Source organism: Chanos chanos, chromosome 4, assembly GCF_902362185.1.
Source record: "Chanos chanos chromosome 4, fChaCha1.1, whole genome shotgun sequence".
Lineage (NCBI taxonomy): Eukaryota > Metazoa > Chordata > Actinopteri > Gonorynchiformes > Chanidae > Chanos > Chanos chanos.
In genome coordinates this window covers 35026109-35051657 of record NC_044498.1, presented here as the reverse complement: position 1 = coordinate 35051657, position 25549 = coordinate 35026109, and the positions used below count along the sequence as shown (strand labels likewise).

At 43.0% G+C, this 25549-nt stretch overlaps 1 protein-coding gene across 1 annotated transcript in view; it reads right to left on the bottom strand.

Annotated features, from left to right (window-relative positions):
* Positions 1 to 25390, bottom strand: part of LOC115809239 (striatin-like) — a 39747-nt gene extending 14357 nt beyond the window's left edge. Inside the window, exons 1-7 of the mRNA XM_030770818.1 lie at positions 25178 to 25390; positions 8851 to 8954; positions 6422 to 6495; positions 4872 to 4950; positions 1839 to 2012; positions 1474 to 1609; positions 1130 to 1280 (exon numbers count right to left, since the gene is read on the bottom strand). Coding sequence (XP_030626678.1) covers positions 1130 to 1280; positions 1474 to 1609; positions 1839 to 2012; positions 4872 to 4950; positions 6422 to 6495; positions 8851 to 8954; positions 25178 to 25390 — 931 coding nt within the window. The remainder of the gene's footprint in view (positions 1 to 1129; positions 1281 to 1473; positions 1610 to 1838; positions 2013 to 4871; positions 4951 to 6421; positions 6496 to 8850; positions 8955 to 25177) is intronic.
* Between the last annotated feature and the right edge of the window lie 159 nt (positions 25391 to 25549).

The window sequence follows — 25549 nt, the reverse complement described above, 5'->3', positions numbered from 1 at the left end:
CTTTTTTTGTTAATGTGCTATTTAGCCTTTGGAGGATATCAAAATGAGTACAGTTAAGCATGGAGGTTCAGATATTTTGTGGTCAGCAGATAAATCTGTTTTTTTTTTTTTCTGTTTCAGTTCATAAAACCTTCAGGACTTCTGATAATAATAACTAGGTAGTTATGACAGACGTCACTATCGTATGTCTTATTTGTGCTTTCTCTATCTCTATCAGTACTGGGAGTTGAGAAATCAACATGACAACATGATCAAAACTGGTTCAATCAACTCGAGGAAACAACAGGGGGGTGAAACAGTTGATGGATGTTGGGTCAACACAGACAGTGACACTGTGCACAAACAAACACAACAAAACAGACAAGCAAACAGACAAGCAAATGTATGGATTCATAAAGTAAGGCTCCTAATTATTTGACAGTGCCTGGCATGAAAAAAACTGATTTCACTCAGATGAACTGTTGTCTGTTAGTATCTGCAGAAGACTAAACATATAAGAGTCATACACAAACAAAAGGCACTTCATGAGATGATATGCAAGAACTCGTTTTATGGATCTAAGGCGGCACAACAGAAACAATAGCATGATATTAGTGATATCAGATAGATATTTAAAAACATAAATATACACTTTTTTCTTTTGAGAAAACTATGTGAGTGAGTGAAAACATATGAAGATATGTGACATGTTATGTGTTTATCTTAGGTATGGTGTAATATGTTAACATGTTTATGTTGGGTATGGTATATGTGTTTACATGTTTATCTTGGGTATGGTATAATGTGTTGGTATGGTAAAATATGATACACTGAGGGGTCTTTCTCTTTCATTTCTTCCTATATGTATCAGTTTCATAACACAACTGCGCCTGTGGAAACTCTAGGGAAAGCTGAGAGCCAACTCAATGAGGTCAGATGCAAAAAACTGTCCCCAGTTGTATTATGGTTTGACAGTATTATAGTATTTCCATGAGTTGCACTACTTCATACCGACTCACTGTGGGATGTTTCTGCTCTTTGAGAATTTTCTGGGGGTTACATTTCCCTCCTCTCACCCTGTGTCATTGATTCTCATGTTTCACTGGATCAGGAGCTTTCTGACGCCTCGTTTTCCGTGTCCCTGTCTTACCCCAGTCTGTGCCGTCCCCTGCGCTCCTGGACTCCGCCGACGTGTCCATTTCCTCATGATTAAAGCCCTTAAGGGCCTCCTCCACGTCCGGGTCTTCGCTCGCGTCCCTGCCCGGCGACCCGCCCGACGACGAGGGCTTCTTCCTAACGATCTGGGGTTTAAAACCATCTGGCTGTAGTTTATGACACCGAAATGAACTTGAATCTTGGTCGTATACAAAACAGATATGGGATGCAAGCCTACCGTAAACCCCTAAGAGAGAGGATTATTAATCTCTGTCCTAGATTATGATTAATCCCACTCATCTACCCTCTCGCTGTAGCCCCTGATCCCTGTCAGCTCACCGTTCCGGAGTCGATGATGATCTTATCCTTTCCCTCGCTGTCTTCATCCTCATCTTCGTCACTGAGTTCTGCCGCAGCGCTCTCTATGAACCTAAATGCCTCCAGAACAGCATTGGGATCAGACAGCTCCGATTTCCTGAAAAAAGGAAAAAAAAAAAAAAAAAAAAAAAAAAAAATTCGAGTCAAACACACCCAGGAGACAAGTCACAAAAACACACAGGACATGGTATGTTAAAAACCCATTACACCTGACAAAAAAAAAAAAGAAAAGAAGATATAATTTGTGGCCAACAGCTTTGAAAAAAGTAGTAATGGTTGCACATTGGTGAAGAGTGCTTATTATTAAGCAGGATTTTCATACATACCCGACCGTGCTGGCACCTTTAGGTGACGTGTCTGTCCCATTGAGCAGGGGCTCTTGGGTCCCGCTATCGCCGAGTCTACCCCCCCCACCATCTCCAGCCAAGCCCAGTAGTGTCTTCACTCTCTGAGACTTCACGTCCAGGATGGTGTCTGTGTAGCCAACTTCCTGCAGGTACCTGCAATACCAGAAAGGAGGTAGGGTTAGTGCTCCTGCCAAGGTCTGCCTCACTCTTGTGTTACAGAGAGGTTTGTGTTTTTATGGTCTGCCTCACTCTTGTGTTACAGAGAGGTTTGTGTTTTTATGGTCTGCCTCACTCTTGTGTTAGAGAGAGGTTTGTGTTTTTATGGTCTGCCTCACTCTTGTGTTACAGAGAGGTTTGTGTTTTTATGGTCTGCCTCACTCTTGTGTTAGAGAGAGGTTTGTGTTTTCACGGTCCGCCTCACTCTTGTGTTACAGAGAGGTTTGTGTTTTTATGGTCTGCCTCACTCTTGTGTTACAGAGAGGTTTGTGTTTTTATGGTCTGCCTCACTCTTGTGTTACAGAGAGGTTTGTGTTTTTATGGTCTGCCTCACTCTTGTGTTACAGAGAGGTTTGTGTTTTTAGCCTGGGGCATTGCTCAGGGACAGATCTGAGTACTCAGGGAAGACAACTCAGCTTTAAACCATGAAATATATTTGCACGACCGTTTCCAGGGATACAAAGAACCCTAGTTACCTGTCTATGTGGTTATTTAAGGCAATATTCTCAGTAATCATAAAGGCTACTGCTTTCCAGTGACATTGATCTATTATAAAAGATATCACTATAGTAGCATTCCCCTTTCAAAAAAGAAAAAAAAAAAGAAAAACAGAAACAAGTAAAACACATTCCTTCCTTACATATTGTGAGGAGAGTGAGCAAATGAATGGGTGTATGTAAAGAAGTGTGTCCTGACCCAGGGGCCGATTCATTTGTAGTGAGTATTTGGCTGTGAGCGAGCAGATGTGTCCTTTCACAGTGACGCACACAGATCAATAGCAGCTCTGTACAGCCTGCCCACTCAGCCCTGCCTTGCAGGGCTACTCACAGCGGAAGTACTAATTGGCTGGAGGAGAGTGAATTCGACACTGTATCGATCTGTCACTTTGCCACACGTTCATGACTAAAGCTATGGCCACATGTTAGGACAGATGGGCTGGAGGGAAGACTCAACGCATCCCATGCAACGCATCTCACTCATCCACACCTGGACCCTGACATGCATCAGAGAGTGTGTGCGTGTGTGTGTGTGTGTGTGAGACAGAGTGTGTAAAGCACTGAGATGCATGCTCTGTTACACTCTGGAAGACGCATAAAGTCCAGAACGTGATCAGTATAGAATGCATCCTGCATGAACTGTGGTGTTCCACATCTTTCCAGGTGAGGGCGCCGTTAAGCCTTTGACTTCCTTCAGTACGTCTCTGCTTTGCACTGCTAGAGAAACCATCTGATCTGCCAGCGGTTAGTAAACAACTCTTAAATTCCTTCCTTGTTGAAGGAGCCCTTTGCCACATGTAAGCATCCGCTGGTGAACATGGAAAGTAAATAACACCCAAGGACAAACACGGAGACTGACGCTTTGGCAACAGTGGAATGAAACAAAAAAGATTTGACAATGCTCAACAGTTCATCCCTTCACTAAGTCTTCACAGCTATGATGACTTAAAAAGACAAAAAAATAGATGTTTCTATGATGCGTTTGTTCAATCTTACTTTTTTCTTTGTCAGCAAGTTAGCTACAGTTTGATACTGTGGACTCATTATTTTTAACAGAGCTGGAAAAAATCATCTGCAGACATGTACAAAAAATGCAGATGATAATGATAAAGAGCTAGGTCAAATGCAGTAAAGATATTTGGAAATGAATCGCCCATGTTTGTTGTTCAGTGCTTACTAACACTGAGACTTGAGAACTGCTATTAGGTTAGAGAGTCATCCTGATCTCTGATAAATCCTAATTAACAGGTAACAAAAACAGCCTTAATCCAAGTCATGGGCATTCAGTACAGAAACACCCTTAAGCGCTGGAGCCGTTATGTCATTGACCTTCTCATTGGTGACACACTAATCGACAGGAATGACTATTCTGTATACTTACATTGTACATTACTATTGTTTTCTATAGATATAACACTGCAATGCTATTATTTTTGTTATATCATTATTTTTTATTATTGTGATTAATGTTATTAGTCTTATTATTATTAGTAGTAGTAGTACTGGATTTGTACTTTCTATAGGGTACTGTATGTTTGTGTATCTGAATATTTTGTTTGTAAACACTCATCCCCCCCCCCCCCCCCCCCCCCCGCCAAAAAAAGTTAACATAAAACTGATAACAATAAATTAAGAAACAAAAAGTGTTAGGAATCTTACAAATCTGTTTGAAGGAGGCCAGTGTTTCCTACACACATTCTGCTGAGAAATGTTGAACCACTTCCTTTTAACTGGATTTATCTCAATAAAAACCCTGGTTGTTGTGGACTGTTTGGCCTGTTGGTTCATCTAGCAGCGTGTATCAGAGAAAACACAGTCGGAGCTCTGCTTAACGGAGCTGCTTTGTAAAGGAGAAAGTGAAACTAAGATGCCCTGGCTACACTGAATTTTGGGTAGACAACTGCACAGAATGACACAGCTGTTTTCAGTGGCAGTAGCCAAGCTGGGCTGTCACTGGATAAAATGTGTAGAAACAACAGTGCTACTGGTTTAAATAATCATTACTCATCAGTTCTCAGTAGGGGCCTTCAATTGACAGTGCTCGTCATGTGAAAGGAGTTGCCATGGTAAACTTCAATGTCTAAAGCACATTATCAATGGCCATGCTCACACTCAGGTTGACAGACAAAAATGACTTCTGAAATTTACTGTGCTTACTGAGTCAAGAGAGAGAACTCCTAAACCAGGGTTAATAACATGCCAGCAGAGAGAGAGAGAGAGAGAGAGAAAGAGAGAGAGAGAGAGAGAGAGAGAAGGAGAGAGAAAGACAGAGAGAAAGACAGAGAGAGGGAGCACTCACTGTCGGAGGAGCTGACGGCCTTGCTTCCAAGACAGCTGGCTGTTCAACGAGCCAGGCGTCTCATTCTCGTTTCCTTCATCTGTGAAACAGAGGTGAAAATGGATTCAGAGCACTGATAAACACACACACACACACACGATATCACACCACTGACACGTGGCACTGTCCACAAATAATGAACAGTTAACAAGAGCCCAGTCTATACATTTGTGAACCAACGCTAATTAGAAACACACAAAGAAAGAACAACGAGAAGCTTTTCATAATTAACTCAACATTCATCATGCACGGTTGACATGAAGTGTCGTAAAAATATTTTTTGGCTATAGTTTGAGCTTGATCATAATTAAAACGGCCAAAGGCTTCAAAATGACAGATGGCGATGAACAAACATGCTATTTTTATCTCCCCCAACCCAAAAAAAGAATAAAAAGGAAGAGAAAAAAAAAAACAAAAAAAAACAACCTTGTTTAGTCTCTATACATTTTGCAGCGGCATCATAATTATAAAGGCTTGGTAACACCTTTAGCAGCTCCGTTCACCCTGAGGTGCCAACAAAGACGTGGCATGTCAGATGGGCACTTTAGCAAAGCACCCTGTGCCCACCACGGGAACAAAGCGCCTCTCGCCCACTTTGATGTTGCAATTAAGAGAGAAAGGCGGTTTTGGTGCCATGTAAGGGGGCTCTTGTGCTTTCGGTGAAAGGAGGAGAGACGGAGCGGCAGTGACGAGATGCAGATGAGGTGATACTGAGAGGGGTCTGTGTCGGCGACGTCAGGGAACGGGGGAGAGGTGGTACCCCCCCAGCCTCCTCCGCCCGTCTGCCACATCAAATTTAAATTGGGTCACGCCTGAGCCTGGAAAACTGGCAGGTGTGGCACGACTACCTCCCCCATCAGACAACCCCCCCCCCCCCCCCTCCCCCCCACACCCCCAACTCAGAAAACCTCATCAGCACTTCACACTCGAGGAGAGCTCCTGCATTCAGCCCAAGCCGTCTTCATGAATAGTGATGAAGGAATAATAAGAAAATATCTCTAATGACAGGAAGAAGGTCAAACTTCAAAGACAGAGAGGAGGCGATCACTTCTCCTCACGTTGCATGTAAAAAACCCAACTCAAACCCCACCTTAGCCTGTAACAGGAGTCATGTATGGATCAATATTATAACCTAGAATTTTAATGAAGCATCCTGCGTTGCAGAATAGACTAAAACCAAAGCGGCTAAAGAACAACACTAATTAACGTAAGAAAATGACCCCAAAGAAAAGGTTATGGTCTGAGGGGCTTCAGAGTTTTGCCTCTGAAACTTTGAATTTTGCTCTGTGATTAACTTACTCAACATACAACCCAGCTATGAATTGTTGGTTTAACTATGGGAAATTTGCTCCATTTATAGAACAAGTAAGCAACCACCAAACAAACATTTCCTGTGCATTAGTCTTCTGCTCTGGTACAGTTCACTGTGGTTCATGCACTTCATCATTAATCAGCAGCGCTCCGGATCAGAACAGAGAGTCAAAGGCACTTGCTCCGAGTCACGCTCTTACCCGAGTCATAGCTGGGAGGCTTCATGTCACCCTGACTCAGCTCAGTCCCGTATTTGAGTTTATGGTACTTTGCCCTGAGGAGAAAAAAAAAAGAAGACAACACATGATCATCAGAGTCTGTAATTTCACGTTTGTTTTTAATAAGCAACAATATTAAAAACTATGAGCTGATTTTTTAACGAAGAGGTCCCAGGCGGTCACGAGAATAGCCTGGGACGGTGTAAAATTAGAGGAGCTAAAATCAGCCTCACACCGACTGTGCTTTGGAATAATGAGATTTATCACGTTGGAGGAAACCTGTATTGGCTCACTGAGGGCTTTTACACCATTAAATTCCTCTTAAATTGGGAACATCCTGCATTCCACACGTTAGTGCAGCATTCTCTTTAAGATCTGAACATAGAGCAAGTTACTTGGCAAGCAGAGATGTTTGCCACCACTTCTGAGGTTAAACAAAGTAAATCCTCAAAACCTGCTAGTGCCAACGATAATAAAGGAAACATGCTTTAACAGAAACACGTGTCGCGTAAAGCTTGTTCTGGATGTCGTTTATTTATTGCAGGATTGTTTATTGGGCTCTAATTTAATGGAGCACAGACCTGGAAACATGGTTGATTGTACCGTCACAAGACAGAGGACGTGGTATTTAACTGTCACATTGATTAGATTTTGCACTTAGTATGACTGTGTTGGCACAGGGCTACAAGAGTTCCCTCACATAAATACGTGACCCATATCCTCTTAATATGCATTCATACTTAACCAAGAGGTCATACATTAGCATAAAGACCCCAAGGAGTTATATACCAAACATAACCAAAGCAAGCACTCCGTTTTACAGATACTGTTGTTAACCAGAGCACAATTTACACACTGCAGCATCAACCCTCCAGAGCCTACTGTTTGTTGACTGCCAATGTCAAAGGGTGAAATAGGGAGGGAAACGAAAGCAAAGGTAGTAGAATCTGGTTCACGGTTCGAGCGGATGAATGAGCGGGTGACTCAAGGCAGTGATTGTGGTGGAACGAGCTCAGTGGGTCACATGTCGGTTCACTTAGTCCTACTGTACAAGCTCTCAAATTCTTCACTCTGCCAAAAAAAAAAAAAAACCTGTCACAAAATACCCTAGAGGGGTGACCCCGGTCTCTGATGAGGGAGACAGTGGAACAGAAGTGATGCAGGACACAAATCAATGCTTCTCTCTCTCCCCCTCTCTTAAGACTGTTGAGCGATCTCACATATGTTAGGCACATGAAGATGGTGTGGCCATCAGCTCTGACTGAGTGCAGAACACAGGGTATCAGAGGGTGCGACGGGTCATCAGAAAGCTATATCGCTGTAAGTGGAGGCTCTAATTAAATGAAAACACTTTCATCTGTTGTCCTTTTCTTTCATTCATCACCTCCCAGGGCCTAGAGTCTCTCTCTGTATCCTTCTGCTCTCTGTCTGTCATCATTAAGAGTGGAGGAGCACATGGGAGACCCTGCATCATCTCCACCAACGACTCCACCGCTGAGCTCACCGCACTCATGGCTTCACTCGAGTGGATTTATGGATTTTCTCTGTCTGAGTCTGAGTCTGTGTGTGTGTGTGTGTGTGTGTATGTGTATGTGTATGTGTATGTGTGTGTGAGTGTGAGTGTGAGTGCGAGAGAGAGAGAGAGAGAGATTGTGTATCTCTCTCTGTGTGTGCGAGAGAGAGAGAGACAGAGAGAGATAGAGAGAGGGAGATTGTGTATGTCTCTGTGTGGTGTATGACTGAGGGACTAAAGAAGAGAGAGAGAAAGAGAGAGAAATGATGACCTCATCGACATCTCTTTTCTCTGCCATCAAAGACGCTGTACAGGGTAGAAGACAGCACATGCCGTCGCCGTTACTATGGCAACCCTTCCGCGCTGAGCCAACAGCGTGGTGTAGGGGAGGGGAGGTTTTAAATAATTCTATAGCTGTACTGGAAATAGAACAGCAGTGACCTTGTCATGTCATAAACTCCCAATGACAACCCAGACTGTGACTGAACCCGCGGAGGAAACTTCCCTTTTTTTTACCAAGTCATGTGTTCTGCAGTGTGTCTAACACGCGAGACAATGCAAACAGTCCAATAAAGACATTAAACCTTTGGCTTAATTTCCTCTCTCACGTACTAACAAGGCACAAGACTTTCTCTGTGGAGTTCCTCTTCAAAATCAGTTTTATGCAATCAAATAATCAAGTTGCCTATATTTTCATTTTCTTCTATATTTTTGTGTTTTTAAGTGACTGTAATATGTGCATTTTAAATGATGTGAATTCATCAAAGATTAACAAAATAACACTGAAGTGGGTATGGCATGTGTGCAAGAGAGAGTAAGTCTGACTGTGGTGGTGTGAACTACACTGTCCTCTGTGTCCTTCTGTGTCAGAGCAAAAGAGAAAAGAGTGAATTCACACCTCTCCTGTTTCAGTGCATACTCCAGCATCTTAATCCTCCTGACCAGGTCCTTCTTCAGGTTCTCCTGGCCCTTCCTCTCTCCCTGCAGGAAAGCTATCTGAGCCTGGAGAGACAGAGACAGAGAGAGAGAGACAGAGAGACAGAGAGAGAGACAGAGAGACAGAGAGAGAGACAGAGAGAGAGAGAATAGTTTAAGTTGAGAAGCACAATTAATGGTGAAACCCAAAGTCAATTATTTCGAGGTGTGTAGTGTGTATTTCCCCCCAGTTATCTCACTCATCAAGGTGCTTCCCAATTTGGTAAGACCTGTTTTATAACAAAGTTATAATATCAGAGAAAGCAATATTTCTGAAGTTGACTTTTGAGTTCTGAGACTGCTGAATTCCAGAGCTGGAGTCCTTGTGTATTTTCCACGCTTTGAGTGCTATGAATTCAGCAACTCGTTTTACCCAAGAACAAACAAAACATTGCAGACTGCCCCTGAACAGAGTGAATTATGTCCTGCCGGCATTCCGAGGAATCCATGGGAGATTGCCAGGACAGTGTCTGGGCTACACGGAAGATTTAAGTTTCCAGGAGGAATCTCTTTATATATATATATCAGAAAGGTACTTCTGTGAGAGTTTTAACACACACACATACACACACAGACACAAAGACACACGAAACCACTCTGAGAATTCACGCCGTACAAAATGCCCAAGGTAAAACAGTCGAAAAAAGGAAGTGCTTTTTTTGTTGTGGCGTGCCAGCACCATACCCATTTCTAATACATTAAGGTAAAACATTGAAAATCAATTTCTTAAAATAAAAAGAATAAACATCAGCTACATTTAAATTTCATGAGATGACAATACATCCCAAAAATTCGAGTAAGCGTTCCGATAAGTCAAGGGTGGTTGTTCTTGTATGATCAAAGCGGACTCAAAAACCGTGCTTTTTTTTTTTTTTTTTCCCCCGCCACCATCACCCTTAGCCTGTAATTTCATCATCTGGAAGAGGAAACCATTCCAGTAAAGACAAATTTAAAACATGCAAATTTAAACTGCTGCTCTCTTTAATTCTAGGCAGCCCACTCCATCCCTCACTTTCTGTATTCCCCTTTTCTTTTCACAGTGAAGACAGGCAACGGCTGACGCACACACTCTCTGAGTCAGAGTTATATCACGCAAACCCACACACGCACACACTGACGGCTTTCCTCGACCTGCCAGGCTTGAACTGCAGAGGCGATAGCACACGCACAAACACACATACACACAGACATACACACTCATACATACACAGCACTCTGGTAAATCTCTCCGTGACATACAGTCAACAAAAGCCTGCTCTACCTTAAAGAACCACTCAAACACCACTGCGTACTTCCAGCTAAATAAAGCAGCACACAGCTTCCACCAACACAGAATGAGGGGAAAAAAACTTAACATCGCTTTTCTTCATCTACAGGTTCGTGTTTCGTGTATTTTTTTTTTTTTTCAATTAGCCACGTAATGTGACTTCGTAATGCTTTACAATGCCATCCAGCATTTCCACAACTGAAAGACAACTGAAAATAATAACAGGATGGGAAAACTGTCATGACATTCTCTGGAAAATTTGAAATCAAGACTTTGACAAAAGCCAGGACTGCCCAATAGGAACACTACTAATATCTGTAATAAAGCCTCATTGGATAACAATCAAATCCCTTCAAAATCTGAGAGACAACAGAACAGATTTGTGTCTAAGTAGAACATCCCTTTGCACGGCATGCCTCAGCTCCCAAACTCCAATTGTCTGTAACATCCATTTGGGAAAATGACCTTCTTTTTTCTAAAACGCACAGTCTGAGTCGAACATCACTGATGTAATTTATTTATCTTTTGTTTTTTGACATACAATATTAATTGGCACAAGCTGCAATTGGAACAGTGAGACAGAGAAGCTGCAGAAAGAAAGGAGGCCAAAACAAAACAGCTCTCCAATTATCCAATTTCCTTCAGTCCAAATAAAAGAACGAGAAACACTGGAGGCTCTCTGTTTGGATTCGAAAACACTGCTGTGGCAGAGAGATTCAGAGTTGCCGCTTGACTCGCCTGATTTAAATAACGTCGGCTTTATTCGACCCGTTCTCCGCCGAGCCATCCCATAATGCTTTCACCAACCCACACGCAGACCGCAGATCTCCGGGGTCTTCAACTGTCACAGTCAAAAGTCCAAGACTGAGTGAAACGGCATCGGGACGGCCATGTGAACACACGCCAGGCTGATTCAGTTTAACTCTCGCTCTCTGTCTACACCACAGCAATCCCATTCATCACACAAAATACGAGCCAAAGGCGGAAATTAGGAAAAGGCTTGTTCAGAATAATCATCGCACGGGAGTCTCAGAGGATGAGCAAACAAACAAAAAAAACAACTCAAACCAAAAAACCTCCTAAAACAGCATGGTTACCATAGGAACATCTAGGGAACGATCTGAGACACTTTGTTCACAATGTTCTCGTTAATTCTTGTTTAGGAAAGAGATCAGGTGCGGTGAAAAGGGTTCAGTTTTTAATGACAAACGGTTTTAAGGAGGCAATCATTAAACTGAAGTAAATTGCATAACCTCGCAGAGATGTATTAGTCAACCCTGGTCAGCATGATATCACAGAATCTGAATAGCTTTCATAACAGCCTGCTATTGAGGTTCACTGTAGACCTTTTCCATCAAACAGCTCACACAGGACCAGGGCTTTCCTCAGTTCACTTCTCTTACTGATAGTTTTACAGACGTGCTGGACAGACACATTGAGTGAGTGCATGTGGTTTGCTGGATTGAGGGAGTCTAAATCAAGTTAAACTGAAATTTGCAGACACTAAATCTCTCTCTCTCTCTCTCTCTCTCTCTCTCTGTCTTTCTCGCTCACACACACACACGCACTCATGCACCTGAACAGCTTTCGCAATCAATGTTAAACAAATTAAGTGTGGACTCTGAAACAAATTCTCAAGCTACACACTAAACACACACACACACATACACACACACACACACACACACACACACACAAAAAAAACCCCTCAGGATGGGGACCACACACATTTAATCCAGGGAACTGGCAGGGGAACTGATTTTCCCTTTAGGATACGGGGAAAAATGAAAAGGAGTGGATGGTGAGTAGGTGATATATCAGGCTGCATTTACGAGATGTTCAGACACAGTGACAGAGGGCGGTGGTTAGGGTTCCTAATGCTGAACAGTGAACAGTGTGGTCTGGTCTTCACTCACACATTAACCAGGGGAAGAATGCCTGGGTACGAGGCAGGGACAGGACCCCGTCTATTCCCAGCCACACACTGACTCCATTATGGGGGTGAGCGAGCGGATAAGAAGCTCTCAGTCCGCCCTGTTTAGAGAAATGACTGCCATTGGGAATTAGGCAGGCTCTGCCCAAAACAGGGCTGACCAAAACAGCAGCCGCAGCAGCAGGGGGTGGACGGACCCAGACAATCGCTCATCTCCACACTCAAACAACTGAAACCACACACACACACACAGACACACACACACACACACAGACAGACAGACAGACAGACAGACACACACACAGACACAGAGTATCTGAGCTTGTTTCATAGAGGAAGCTGGGAGTAGGATACTCTGCAGACACCCACAACAAATATCTCTTTGATACGTTAGAGCTTGCCTTAAAAACATCACTGGAAAAGTATGTCGACTATGTATTTCTGGTAAACAGAATCAGACGGTCTACAGAGCTAAGACTCTATGGCTACGAGGAATATAGTCTACTCTAACGGTTTTAGACTGCAAACCAACGGTGTATCGGGCATGAAGAAATGAAAGCATTCCGAACACGACCTTGACTTGCAAAGTCTGCGTCAGCATCCAAGGCATATACAAGAGGAATCAAAGACGTCTTGTCACACAGCGAAGACTAAAACTTACACAAACACTCATGTTTTCCTATCGGCGAAAAGAGCCATAAGCACGTTTGTGTTCACACATGAATGGTATCGCTTTGCATTAATCCGTGACCTGCTGAACTATCAAACGTATGATGTCGTGTTGTGTTGCAGAGAGAAAGGAATGATTCCATGTTTATAATGCCAACAGCCTGGACTGTAGCCCTGCACAAGGCCTGTTCTATCACGGCCTGCACAGACGAGCAGCAGACAGAACGTTGACAAGCATGAGACTCGAGCCAAGAGCATTCCGCAAATTCCCCAATACTGGCAGATACACACAAGCTCCGAGACAAAGGAGTGGAGGAGCCAGAGATATGGTTGAGAAATATCTGTAATTATGTTTCAGGAATATGGGCAAAGCTGTTGAGTGGATGCAAAGAGATGGAAGGTCAGACGGTCTACATGTAAATCCCTTCTATGCTAAACTAAAAACATTGCATTATGCAACACTTTACCCAAAAGTTTGAATAATACTGCCAAAAACAGACTGGCACCTTCAACTCAAAGTTAAAGCTGATCGAGTGACCAGGCTTTTCATGGCTTCTCCTGAAGAGGCTTAATTGCCGTTCTAGAGTACTGTAGAAACATCAGTGGTTTTCACAGAGTAAACTGTAAACTAACAATAGCTTTTGAAATGAAATCCTACAAATGAAAGTTGGGTCGTGGTGATAATGAGCAGGCTGGAGTCGGTACTCTCAACTAGCACTCTCGGCGTTCTGTCGGCCATCTCTCCTCACCACCCTCTGTCGCTGTGGGGATGGAGGAACGGTGATAAAGGGGTGTTGGGAGTGTTCTGTTGGCAGACGGAGGAGCCGCGTGAAATCCGACGGGAGGAGGAGAGGAAGGAGGAGGAAGGTGATGGATACTCTTGACATTTTCACTTCCACGGTGCTGAGCTCCAGGCTTCGGGGGTCGAGCCGCACTCCCACGGACAGCTGTCAGGCCGAACCGGGCCGTAACTCAATGGTGGCAGCTCCCGCATACCGAAGCTTACGCAACAGCTGTTTTCAAACAATGCGAACGGAAAACGGGAGTCCAAAACGTTTTGTCTCGTTTCCGCGTCTCACCTCTTCTCATGTGCTTGACATGTGGACTACCTGGCCGATCTCACCGAGAAACTTCATTACTGCGGTCACTCTACCACAGAAATACTGAAGGCACTTACAATGAGGTAAATCTGTTGGGCATGTGATTTCTCTAGGATTATCATTCATTCATAAAAAAAACAAAACAAAACAAAACAAAAAAAATGGCGACTAAGATTATTTATGTAGGCTAGTTCTACCTGTGTTCTTTATATACAAGGAGAGTGAGGTTGTTTCCAGACTAATCATCATCATAACAGACGTAAACCAGGAGCAGATGCTCACGTGTTACATCATTACATCCTATTAGAGCTTCATAACTATCTTTAGGGAAAGAAAAAAATTCCATCTGTAATTCTTCGCACATATTTCCATATACAAACAGAATAACCTTTAAGGTATGATGAAACTACAACACATCCTCTTGTCCATAAAACAATCTGTCGCATTATAAATCAGGAAAAAGAAAAAAAAAAACAGTATGGTGATTTGTCCGAGGTTGGTTTATGACTGTCTGGGTTATGTCTGATATGTAAGAAGCAGATGTGAAGGTTAATGGCATGCAAACGGACTCTGTTCATTTTCTTTGTCTCCACAACTGATGAGAAAGGACTGATATTATGGTCCTATTCTCCTAACGAAGACAAGTGGAAGGATCCTGACATCCCAAGAGCATGTAAATATAGGCCAAGACAACAGTGAGACACACAGAGGCTAAATGAAATCCACTGCAAAGCTGAAAAGACAGTCAGTTGAGCAAAACTGAACAGGAGGTGAGTATTTTCAAAACATTTTGGTACAGATGTGAAACAAAACAACAGATAAACAATAAACAGCTTGATCTGCCATCAATATTTACAGCTCAACTAATGTATTACATGAATCATAGCTATCACAGCAGGACATGGACCAAATTTTGGTTTTGTGTGCTGCAACACATTTTCCACAACGACATTACATTGTCAGAACACAAACAGACCACTGGATTTTTCATGAATAAAATAAATAATAATAATAATGATAAAAAAAACCACCCCACAATTCTTGGCATCTCAGACTGTCCACAAAAACAGTGCCATCACCCAGCTGTGTCAGGACACAGCCTCTGGTCACAATGTTACTTCCAGTCTCATCTCCACAAACCCTACAATCCATCTAGCCGCTCCAATTCGACGGACAAAAACAACTCCTTCCATTAGGTTTAGGAACGGACACAACTGCAAAAATAAATAAATAAATAAATAAAGGGAAGGAAAAAAGCTTGGGGGGGGGGGGGGGGGGGGACAAATAAATGACACTGACTGGACAACGTCCAGTCTAGCCTGGCTAGTGTTTGGCATAGGGCAAAATCTGCCAAATAAGACGTCAGGCTGCCCAGATTTCAGACAAATCAATTTTCACGCCACACCAGGGAGGCTTTCAGTGTCCTGCTGAGCTTCTGTGAGAGGACTGGCGTGAGAGGGGGAGAGAGAGCGAGAGAGAGGGGGAGAGAGAGAGAGAGAGTGGGGGAGATGGAGGACAGAGAGTGGTGAGAGTGCATGAGAGCGATAAAGAAATGAGAAAATTCATTCCACTGTGATTATGATTCTGACAGTGATGGGCAAATTAGGACATGCCATGCCACAGTGAAGAAGGAAGCCCTCTGCCACAGGGAACACACAACCCAACACAGGACCAACTTTCGGCAAAAAATCATCTGTACTACACCTTTGCCAAGGCAGGGGCAGTGTGTGTATGTGTGTGTGTGGGGGGGGGGTGCGTACTGGAAGAATGACAGAGCACAAATTAACAGGAAACACAAAACGATGACAGCGACTCTCCACCTTCAGAAAGGTCAGCATTCTGCTGAGCTGGGATTGCTGGGCAGGATGCCAGCTGTTGCCCTTTGACCTTTGTGCCAAAAGAGTAACCATCAAAGATGACACACAGCACCCCCTATCTCCACCCCCCCTTGCCATCCTGCCAATGCCAATATGAGACCCATTCAGACTCTCACGGCCTGCCTGCTGTAGTCTCGTGACCTACTAAATGCCTGAAAGAGACTGTCAATGAGAGACCCTAATTCAGCTATATGCGTCTGCGATTCGTCTTCCAACGGCGTGGAGGTTATCCCTAGTCTTTCAGTAAGACAGCGTCTGGACCACCCACAAAAACAGAATGCTGTTGATTTGTTTTTACTCATAAAAATATCTGATAAACACAAACGCGTTACAGATTTGACAGACTCGTTCAGGCAGACATTATTCCTTTTCTTGGCAGGGGTAGGCGAGGAGGGGACGAGCCAGAGAGAACCCCAAGGAGAAGACCGTCATTTTCTCAAAAAAAGATTTATTTACCTTTAGGGAACACTCCGCTGTTTGTTGACAAGGACATTTGGTTGCATTTATTAACCGATTCACATTAACACGGAGGAGAATTTAACTACTTTATCAGGTGAGAGAAAGAGAGAGAGAGAGACAGAGAGAGAGTCAGTCATCATCTTACAAATGTATCATGGGCTAGTTTATAAAGCAGTTGTATTGCAGTCATGACTAAATGTTAACACTACAGTGTATAGAGCAGTCCAGTCATGACTAAATGTTAACACTACAGTGTATAGAGCAGTCTACTCACAGACTGAATGTTAACACTACAGTGTATAGAGTAGTCTACTCACAGACTGAATGTTAACACTACAGTGTATAGAGCAGTCTACTCACAGACTAAATGTTAACACTACAGTGTATAGAGCAGTCTACTCACAGACTAAATGTTAACACTACAGTGTATAAAGCAGTCTACTCACAGACTGAATGTTAACACTACAGTGTATAAAGCAGTCTACTCACAGACTAAATGCTACTGCTTCTGCCCACTTTGTTTGCTCTTACTTCTCTTAAAGCTGTTGTTTTCTGCAGCAATAGATTGTATCTTTCTTCCTCCATCACTGAGGTTAGTCTGTTCTCCCTGTTCCTTTGCGTTAGTGGGACGCCCATTAAAAAAAATCTCTCTCGATCATTAGTGGACAAGAAAAGAAAGAGAAAAAAAAAAAAAAACAAGCTAATGAATGGTCCTGAAAGTGACCTTTTCTCCTCTCCTCCGTCCCTGGAGTGATCCTCCAACTGCCCCTGCTCCTCATTACGGCATACACAAACACAGACAAACAAAAACATAAATGGCTAAACACAGGGTTTGGAACCGTCTGGCTGGGACAGGTCAGTTGAGAGTCTCACATTTACGACAATGGCAGAGGACAACATATGATTAATGACTAAAGTGGATAAGATACTGAGGGGGGGGGCACTGGTTCAGCTCTGTCAGACTGCACCCCCCCCCCCCCAATAAGATTCACCGTCTCTCACGGATACATTTTGGAAGTGTGAAGTGGTTTGTGTTAAATAAGACATAGGGCAAGTTATTTCTTAACAGGAGGGATTATTTTTTCTCTTTTCCAAATGGATAAATCAAAGTGCTAACACATCTACTCGTGATTTTTTCTGTGGGTTAAAGAGGCCAGCGCATGCAGCCAGGCAGAAGGGGTAAAAAAAAAAAAAAAAAAAGAGCAGCCTTTTGTCAGAGACAAACATCGGTCATGCCGCCTTGGAGGAAAACTGGGTAACCCACTTAAGCCTAGTCACTTCCTCTCTTGTCGTTTAAATCTGCGTCCTTAATGAAGACTGGGATTTTGGCTCCCAAGTCCCTGCTCTCTCTCTCTGTCCTGCCATGGCTACGGATGGGTCTCGGAAGGAGTGGACCACCCGCAGAGAGAACAAAGAGAGAGACAGAAATAAACCTACCGCTGGGCTGCATGGAGCCGCAAGGACAAGTCTGTCTGATAGTATCCAGGGATGTCAGTAGAACGTTTGTGTCTGTGTGTGTGTGTGTGTGAATGAGCGTGAGAGGGAGAGAGAGCGAGAGGAACCATCCTATCCGCCCTGCCCCATCTCACAGTCTTATTACTATTACAACTAGCATGGTGCCCTGAACTCGCTTGACTTCATGACTCATTTCCTTTTTGTTCTGGCTTTCTCCTCTGTTGTACCCTTCTGCAGTCAGCTTCGGCAGGGCTGGGCACCCAAGCACCCCACGCTCATTTTCATACGCCTTTTACACTTATCAGATGGAAACTGCCAGTCACTAAAGCTTAAGGGGGTAACGTGAGGATCGTTAGGCCGGCCGGACATCCAGAAAAAATGACCTTCTCATTACGACGGGGAGACGATGTTCAGTCTGTTTACGTTCTGTCAGAATGCTCTGCACATCTCACATCTCAGCTTTTCACAACCACAGATTGAGCTTTGAGACAAGCGTTTTTTCCTTCCATACAGGACTGCAGGGGCTTATGCACAAAGACCGTACTCAGCCAGTCTTCCAACTGGACTGATACAGTTCACGGTTTTGGCCCTATTTGTAGAGTATTGGCTTTTCCGATTAGTGAAATCTCTGAGGTTAATCGTAATTACACAAGTCGGGCAATTTATTTAAGACTACTCAAAATAAATACAGATTAATTTGGTAAACAGTTGGCTAACCTTCAACTGACCCGTTCATCAGATCTAATCAGGAATTGCTGTTGACACTGGCACACAGTTGACAGGACCGCAGGCCACTCACTGACCTGGCCTCTTTGCTGATTCGTAGAAGTCGAGCAGCGTTGGCTCCCCACTGTCATAGCTATCGGCCACTCCAAAGGTCAGCAAGTGTGTGTACTACTTGAGATTACCAGTCCGGGTCCACCTTGTGTTATGTTCTACCCATGCTGTCTGTCAAAGAATCTCTCTCATGTCTTCTAAGGATGTAGCTACACAGTAAAAGGAAACAAAACCAAGCAAACCAGAAGAGGGACACTTCAAAAAGCAGGACGTGGGGCAAACTGAATGAAGAAAACTGAACAAAGATGGAGTTGTCATTCTCTAGCTGTCTGTGCCACCTTTTCTGTTCTCCTTAAGCCTTCATTCACTATGTCAGTGTGGCTCTTCTGATAACCTGGATAAACTGCATTTAAAACAAACTCATTTCCCCTTTGGAAACGTAATCCTCCACAACAGGCAAAGACAGGGGCTGCGCCCGTCTGCTCTATTGTAAAGCTGTTAAATATTCTTTACCTGTAGCTGCATGCGTGCTTCCTTGCATGACTAAAGTCAAAAGGTCCAGTTTGGGTGTGCTGGCTTTGCTGACACTTAAAACACTTTGAGCCTTTGGGTTTGGGGTTTCAGAGGGGGAAGGGGTGTGTTACCACTCATGTTACATGACAGGGTTAGGATCCCAGAACGGAGAACATGTGCTACCCTGTTATACATCAGTGTAGGGTAAAGTCTAGAAATTCTGGTTAAAAAGAAACATAGGTTGTCAAAGGTGCTAGGAAAGGGGACAAGATCCAGGTACAGCTCTGATTTTTTTTTTCTCCCTCAAAGCAAAAGGAGTTTATGCAACTGCTGATAAAAACTAAGCAATTGCAATATCAATCCTGACAGATTATCAGTCCTGAAAAAAAGGATACAGCAAAACAAATGAGGCTATATATTTGAGATTACATTACATATTAAAATAAATAAATAAATAAATAAATAAATCAACCAGTGGGTTTCTGTCAGATTTTATGAGCTTTCTCTGTATTAGTTCTTTAGTTTTGTTACATGGAAACAGATAGAAAGGGAGTGTTTTAGACAGTACATAAAATGTCTCAATACAGTATCCGATCTCAAGCCATAGCAGCATTTTACAGAAAGTTTCTGAAAAGCACTTCTGATTAGAAACTTGAGTGTAGAAAAGGCAAACTACACAACTTCAATCCCTCCCTCACTCTAACACATTAGCCGCTGGTGTGACGACTTATTTTGATTCATTGATAAAAAAATCAATTATACAGTTGTCCTTTGAAAAGCTTTACAGTCCTTCTCATGAGCACATTGTACAGATGCATATTACCATGAGTGTAGGATGGGAGGTTTACACCCGCTGTGTATCGTTTCGACCTGGGGCCATGGGCCAGGCCAGAGAGTCAACTGTAGAACTAGGAGAAAACACAATGACACAATGTGCACGATGGCCAAAGGGATGAGGAAAAAGGAAGTCTGTTCCTAAAGTAGCTCTGATGTTGGGAAGGAAAGAAGTGCAGCAGCAGGAACTGGACACATAAACGTCCATTAGGGTCCTTAAGATTCAGCGCATGCATACTTTAGACCACTCCAACACTTTCCTTTCATTATTCATACACACTCAATACATTTATTACATCAACTGGAAGATGCCTTGAGATATTTTTTTTTTTCTTTAACGGGCGTAGGAGCTCTGAGTCTAGATGTGATGAGATCTGTAGGAGTTAACCTGCATCACACCAGTCAAATTTCTACTCAACAGCACTAAACGTGCACCATCACCCAAACTCAACATTTGACTGTGGAGTGGTCCAGTCAGTACACACTTAATCCATACCCTTAACCAATATACAGGCTCGTTGAAGACTCAAGAGCGGAGAGAGGAGGAGAGAGAGAGAGAGAGAGAGAGAGAGAGAGAGAGAGTGAGAAAATCACAACACATGCTCTGCGCTTATATACTTTCAGCCTGCAGGAGACAGTGGAGCATCTTCAAAAAAAAAAAGAAAAAAAAAAAAAGACCCGAGACATGGTTTGAAAGAGGTTTTCTGACATAACGTCACAGGCGAACTTGGTAAGACAGAGAACCCACACACACCAAACGTATACCAGCTTCCTGTATGCAGAGGATGTGTACAGATGGAACGCCTGTGCCTCTCACACCAACACGTATGTGCTGACCCACCATCTCGGCTGCCCATAACTGAATAAGAATTAGAGCATCCACATGATGCTGACACAAAAGCTTTGTTACCATCTAAATGCATTTAAACCCACATTCATCTAGCACCTGTTTGCTTTCTAATATAAAAAATTCAAGTTCTCCTTTGAAGTATCGGTCACGTTTTGAGTAACTCTATGCTCTATGGCTCTCAAAAGGGGAACCTGAAGGCTAATACATACATAAGTAGGATGGATGGTCTAACGTGCACACAGACACACAGACACAGACACAGACACACACACACACACACACACAGAAAGTGAGAACACATTACTGACTTGTGGTTTACGAGAGGAAAAAGGCGGGGACTAATTCAAACAGCTATGCCGCTCGATTTTGGCGCCACAATCAGACAAACCAATCAGCTGAGAGGCGCCTGTGTTCTTCTTCACTAGAGTTCTAGGCTCCGCAGAGCTGATAAAGCAAAAAAAAAAAAAAAACAAAAAAACAAAAAGCCTACCTACAGCAGGAAGCGCAGTGTCCTGTGCTGACACTAACTCCACTAATACAGTGCTGCACCTATCATTCGCATTGATCTTTACAGTAAAACTCACACAATCTCCTAACATACACAGGAGGAACAGCTGTAAGCTTGCGCCAATGTATCATGCCAGGCAGTTTCACCCATCAAATATGATGGGTAAGCAAACACAAAAGTACAGTCATCCAGGGGGGAAAAAAGGCATGAGAAAAGACGTTACATAAATGACTGTCCCATCCTTAGTCAGTAACCGAATCAATGTCTCTAAGCCAACAACAACTTTAAAGGCTTTAGATTGATTGTGGGCTGTACTTGGTGTCTACTAGTACGATCACACTTTCAACACAAATTTAACTTTAATCACATTCACCACAAATGTGGGTTTGGACAAGTCTAAGAGGCTTGACTTCATTCTTATCAATGATAACAGAGTTCTTGTTTGAAACCCAAGTCCATCTTCCTTGCTGTCATATCTAGTAGGCAATAAAGACATCAACTGGAATGAAACACGCGGCTAAAGGGCATTGTAAAGTAAAGGACACCACTCTCTGAGGTGGAAATCACATTTGACCTTGAGAGATGGTTTGGACAGACAGAGGTCACGCCACCTCCAACTCCTCTCCAGCCCACTCCCATCAATGTCAATGGTAATTAGTCACGAACGGAAGTAGGTCAGTTCCACCACTGGTCACTCAATCACCTTCAGGGTACTGTGGATGCCCATACACAGACCAGAACCACTATGTAGGTCACAAAAGCTGGGTTAAGAACATCAATAACAAAACAAACAAACAAACAAACAAAAAGAAAACAAAACCAAGGATCAGAAGAACTTGGTTTCAACCAAAGTGAGGATCTGAGAATCTCCCATTGAGAATTTACACAACTACCTGATACTGACTTTCAGTGTCAGTAACCGGGCGATTAAGACTCACAAATGAAGAACGGCGTGCAGCTCTTATTTCAGAGTTAAGCACAGCACAAATGCTCAGTGTGCTAAGAGAGACTCGAGTTTGCGCCTGGCTGTGTCAGCACTTCCACATTAGCATGACAGACAAGAAATAGTGCTGATACACCCCCCCCCCACCACACACACACACACTTACCTATTCCCCGATGGCTGAACTGCTTAGGACAGGAGGGTGGTCTTAACAACACCACTGCTGTGATAGCATTTTGGTCTAGGCTCACGGCTTACTACAACCGCACAAGACCACGCCAGTGAAAAACCCTAATAGAGATGGGATACTCTGGCCACATGTAAATACTAGTAAATGTTTATCAGCGGCAAACACGCACAGGCAAACAGCTTTTGCATATCTGGTAAATGTAAATTAAAAGGGATTAGAACAAAAAGGCAAAGAGCAGCCAGCAAGTTTGTAACATACCTGGTAACAAAACAGCCAGATCCTCGGAAACACAACACGTGTGTATGTGTGCGTGTGTGTGTTTGTGTACTCAGTACACAGAACTAAATATAAAAACCATCCAACTCACACTTTTAAACACAGCTTAGTTAGGGGACATTCTCAAAGTGACTGTTAAGCTTATGTGATGAACAACTGGAATCTACAGTGAAACACTGAATCTTAGTAGATGTACAACACCACAACAGATATATCAAACGACTCATCGGTAAACAATATTGATTTTTTTTTTTTTTAAAGACAACTCTTCAGTTCACCTTTGAGCATATTGTTCTAATCATTACCACAAGGCTGCACAGTCTGTGCTGCTTCTACGTGACAAATAACAACAAGCTCAACAAGGAATACAATTAAGAATGATTCATTTTGGCACAATAGTGATGAACTGGACAACAAACAAGTTGTCCCCAAGCATGAATAAGCAAAATGAAAGGAAAAGATCTTAGGTTTCTTAACGCAGAATGCCAAAATCATCTTCCCTGCCCCTCTCCCTACGGTGACCAGCCAACATGACGTAATTTCTCACACTCATCTGACTCTTAGTATTTTTATGTCGCCTTAAAGGAAACAGACTGTTTTAGACAAACTTCCTCCCTTGAGGGTGAGTAAATACTACAGCTGAGCCTGTAGACTCAGTTCCTCCTTTGATATTCCTGTTCTAGGGCTTAGGTTAAGTTGGGGTTACCTATGTGTACATGGACGTAGAGCAATGTAAAAAAAAAAAAAAAAGACAAACCCAGAGTTCAGCGAGGCATAAAAATGGAGTTGAACAGGGCAGTGCAACACTGATTGATTTTATGACGTCTAACGGGTATCACAATCTAAATAAGCGACACCAAACAACCAAAATTTGCATCCCTCTCCCTCTCCTGCCGTTACAAGAGAGTTGGTTGAGTTATCTTTGGGGGGACTGATGAAGTGCGCAAAATCCGCAAAGACTTTTTTTTATTGTTCTCCATCCCTCGTGGTTTTCATGTTCACGGCGTCACCTCAAAGACGAAACACTGCTGTGACGGCTGTGGTATGTTATGAATGAGAGGGTATTCCTGTGTTTTGGCACACATGAGAACTGTCGTTACTTTTTCACTGTTTTTAGGTAGAACGTCACGACTATTTCAGTGTTCAACCCGAGAAGCAAACGTAAAATCGTAGGCTTGACACTCTAAAAAGTGCTAGCTTCAAAATCACTTATGGCAAAGGCGCTCTAAAGATTCTTACTCTATATTCCGCAAGCTGATGTCGCTGAGTACCAATGGTCCTTGGCAAGACCATAAAGAATTCACGGATGGAGCTATACTTTGACGTCATGAACTGTACATGCATTCAGAACAGCATTTCAGTGTCATACCGTTCTGACTTATTGTACAAATTACTGTCAAGGTGGTTAAATAGGCTATACAATATTGCCATGTAACGGAAACAATATTGTTGTCTTGATGTCATACGAATATCAGTGAGGAAGTCACTTCCTTGATACTCGAAACAGTCAATATTTCCCACCGATAGAGTGAAATGTCTTAACTTAGTCAGCTATCATACCAATGTGAGTAAATCGGTTGGCAAACCATTTAAAATGCCCAGTAATAGTAATTGTGTTAGGACACAAGAAAAGCATGATTTATTACTAACTTTGTAGGCTAGCCGTTATAGCTCTTGGCCTCTGTTAGCCACTGTGCTGGGGCTTTCAAGCGGCTTCCTCAATTTTCAAAATTTTACTCAGGACAAACAACAACAGTTCTGTCGTAGCATCCCTCTGAACAGGATGCTAACATCGCCATTAACAGCGCGTCTACACACAGGTAAATTAATACTGACAAGCTACTAAATACCATATAATCTACCAGGTTACCTTCAAGCACAAACTTGTTGTATTTAACAGTACTTAATTGAGGGACGATCAAAGCACATCTTTCTAGGATAGCTCAAACTATCACTCGCCGCAATTCATCTAATATCATTCTCATTTCCTTCTATTTCATTGTGTATTACTATGTTTAGAATTTATGTATTCCAAGATTTGAATTTTGCTGTTTCAACTTTTTGAAACGTCACTGGGTCATGGAAAGTGTTTTAAGAAAAGAAGTGTTTTCATTATTATATCATTATCTACCAACTGCTCTCATTTGCAAATACTATTTATATACACACTCCTGGCGTACTACATTAGGTGGGTTGCTGCGGAGTTCGCAGACACAACGTTCCTGCATTCCTTCACTTATGAGTTCACTCAGCTACCAGCCCACAGAAAAATGTCAAGAATTTCGTCACAACAGAAATATCTCATTACGAGACGTTCAGACAGTATCTTTTGCTGAAAGTTGACCGCTCTATTCAGTTGAAAGTAACTTCAGATGAATAAGTCATCTAAGAATATCTTCATCTAAACTCGGGCACAATTTGATGCAGTTACTTGAACAATAGGTAGCACCTAGCAATTGCACTCATGTCAGCTACGAGCAGGTCGGACTCTCAAATCCAGTGTCAGTGCTGTGCCGATTGATGGTGCTTCATGAACATGGGTCTATCTAGAAACATTAACCAGTCTCACGTACACTGTTCTGTAGAGAAACGGACTCACCTGTAATTCGGCTCGCTCCACCTCCCATTGTGCTCTCTCTACCTCAAAACGGGCCCATTCGTGCTGAAGGAAGTGCAAGATCCCCGGGATACTATACTGAGCCCTTGCCGCCTCCCCACCATCGCCTTCGGATAGCTGTCCTTTTCCACCATTTGGTAATATAGAGTTGTTATTATTGTTGAAAAATACGCCGGGCCCTGCCTGTTCATCCATGGCCGGGCTCGGTTTAGGGGAGATGACACCTTTTTCTTGTTGTTGGAGTCCTTTCACGCCGCTGGTTCTTTTGAGATCTGTGCCTCACGGTAAACGTAGTCAGAGACAAATGTGTCGTCCGCTACTCGCATCGACAGAGAGCAAACTCAATTTCTGACA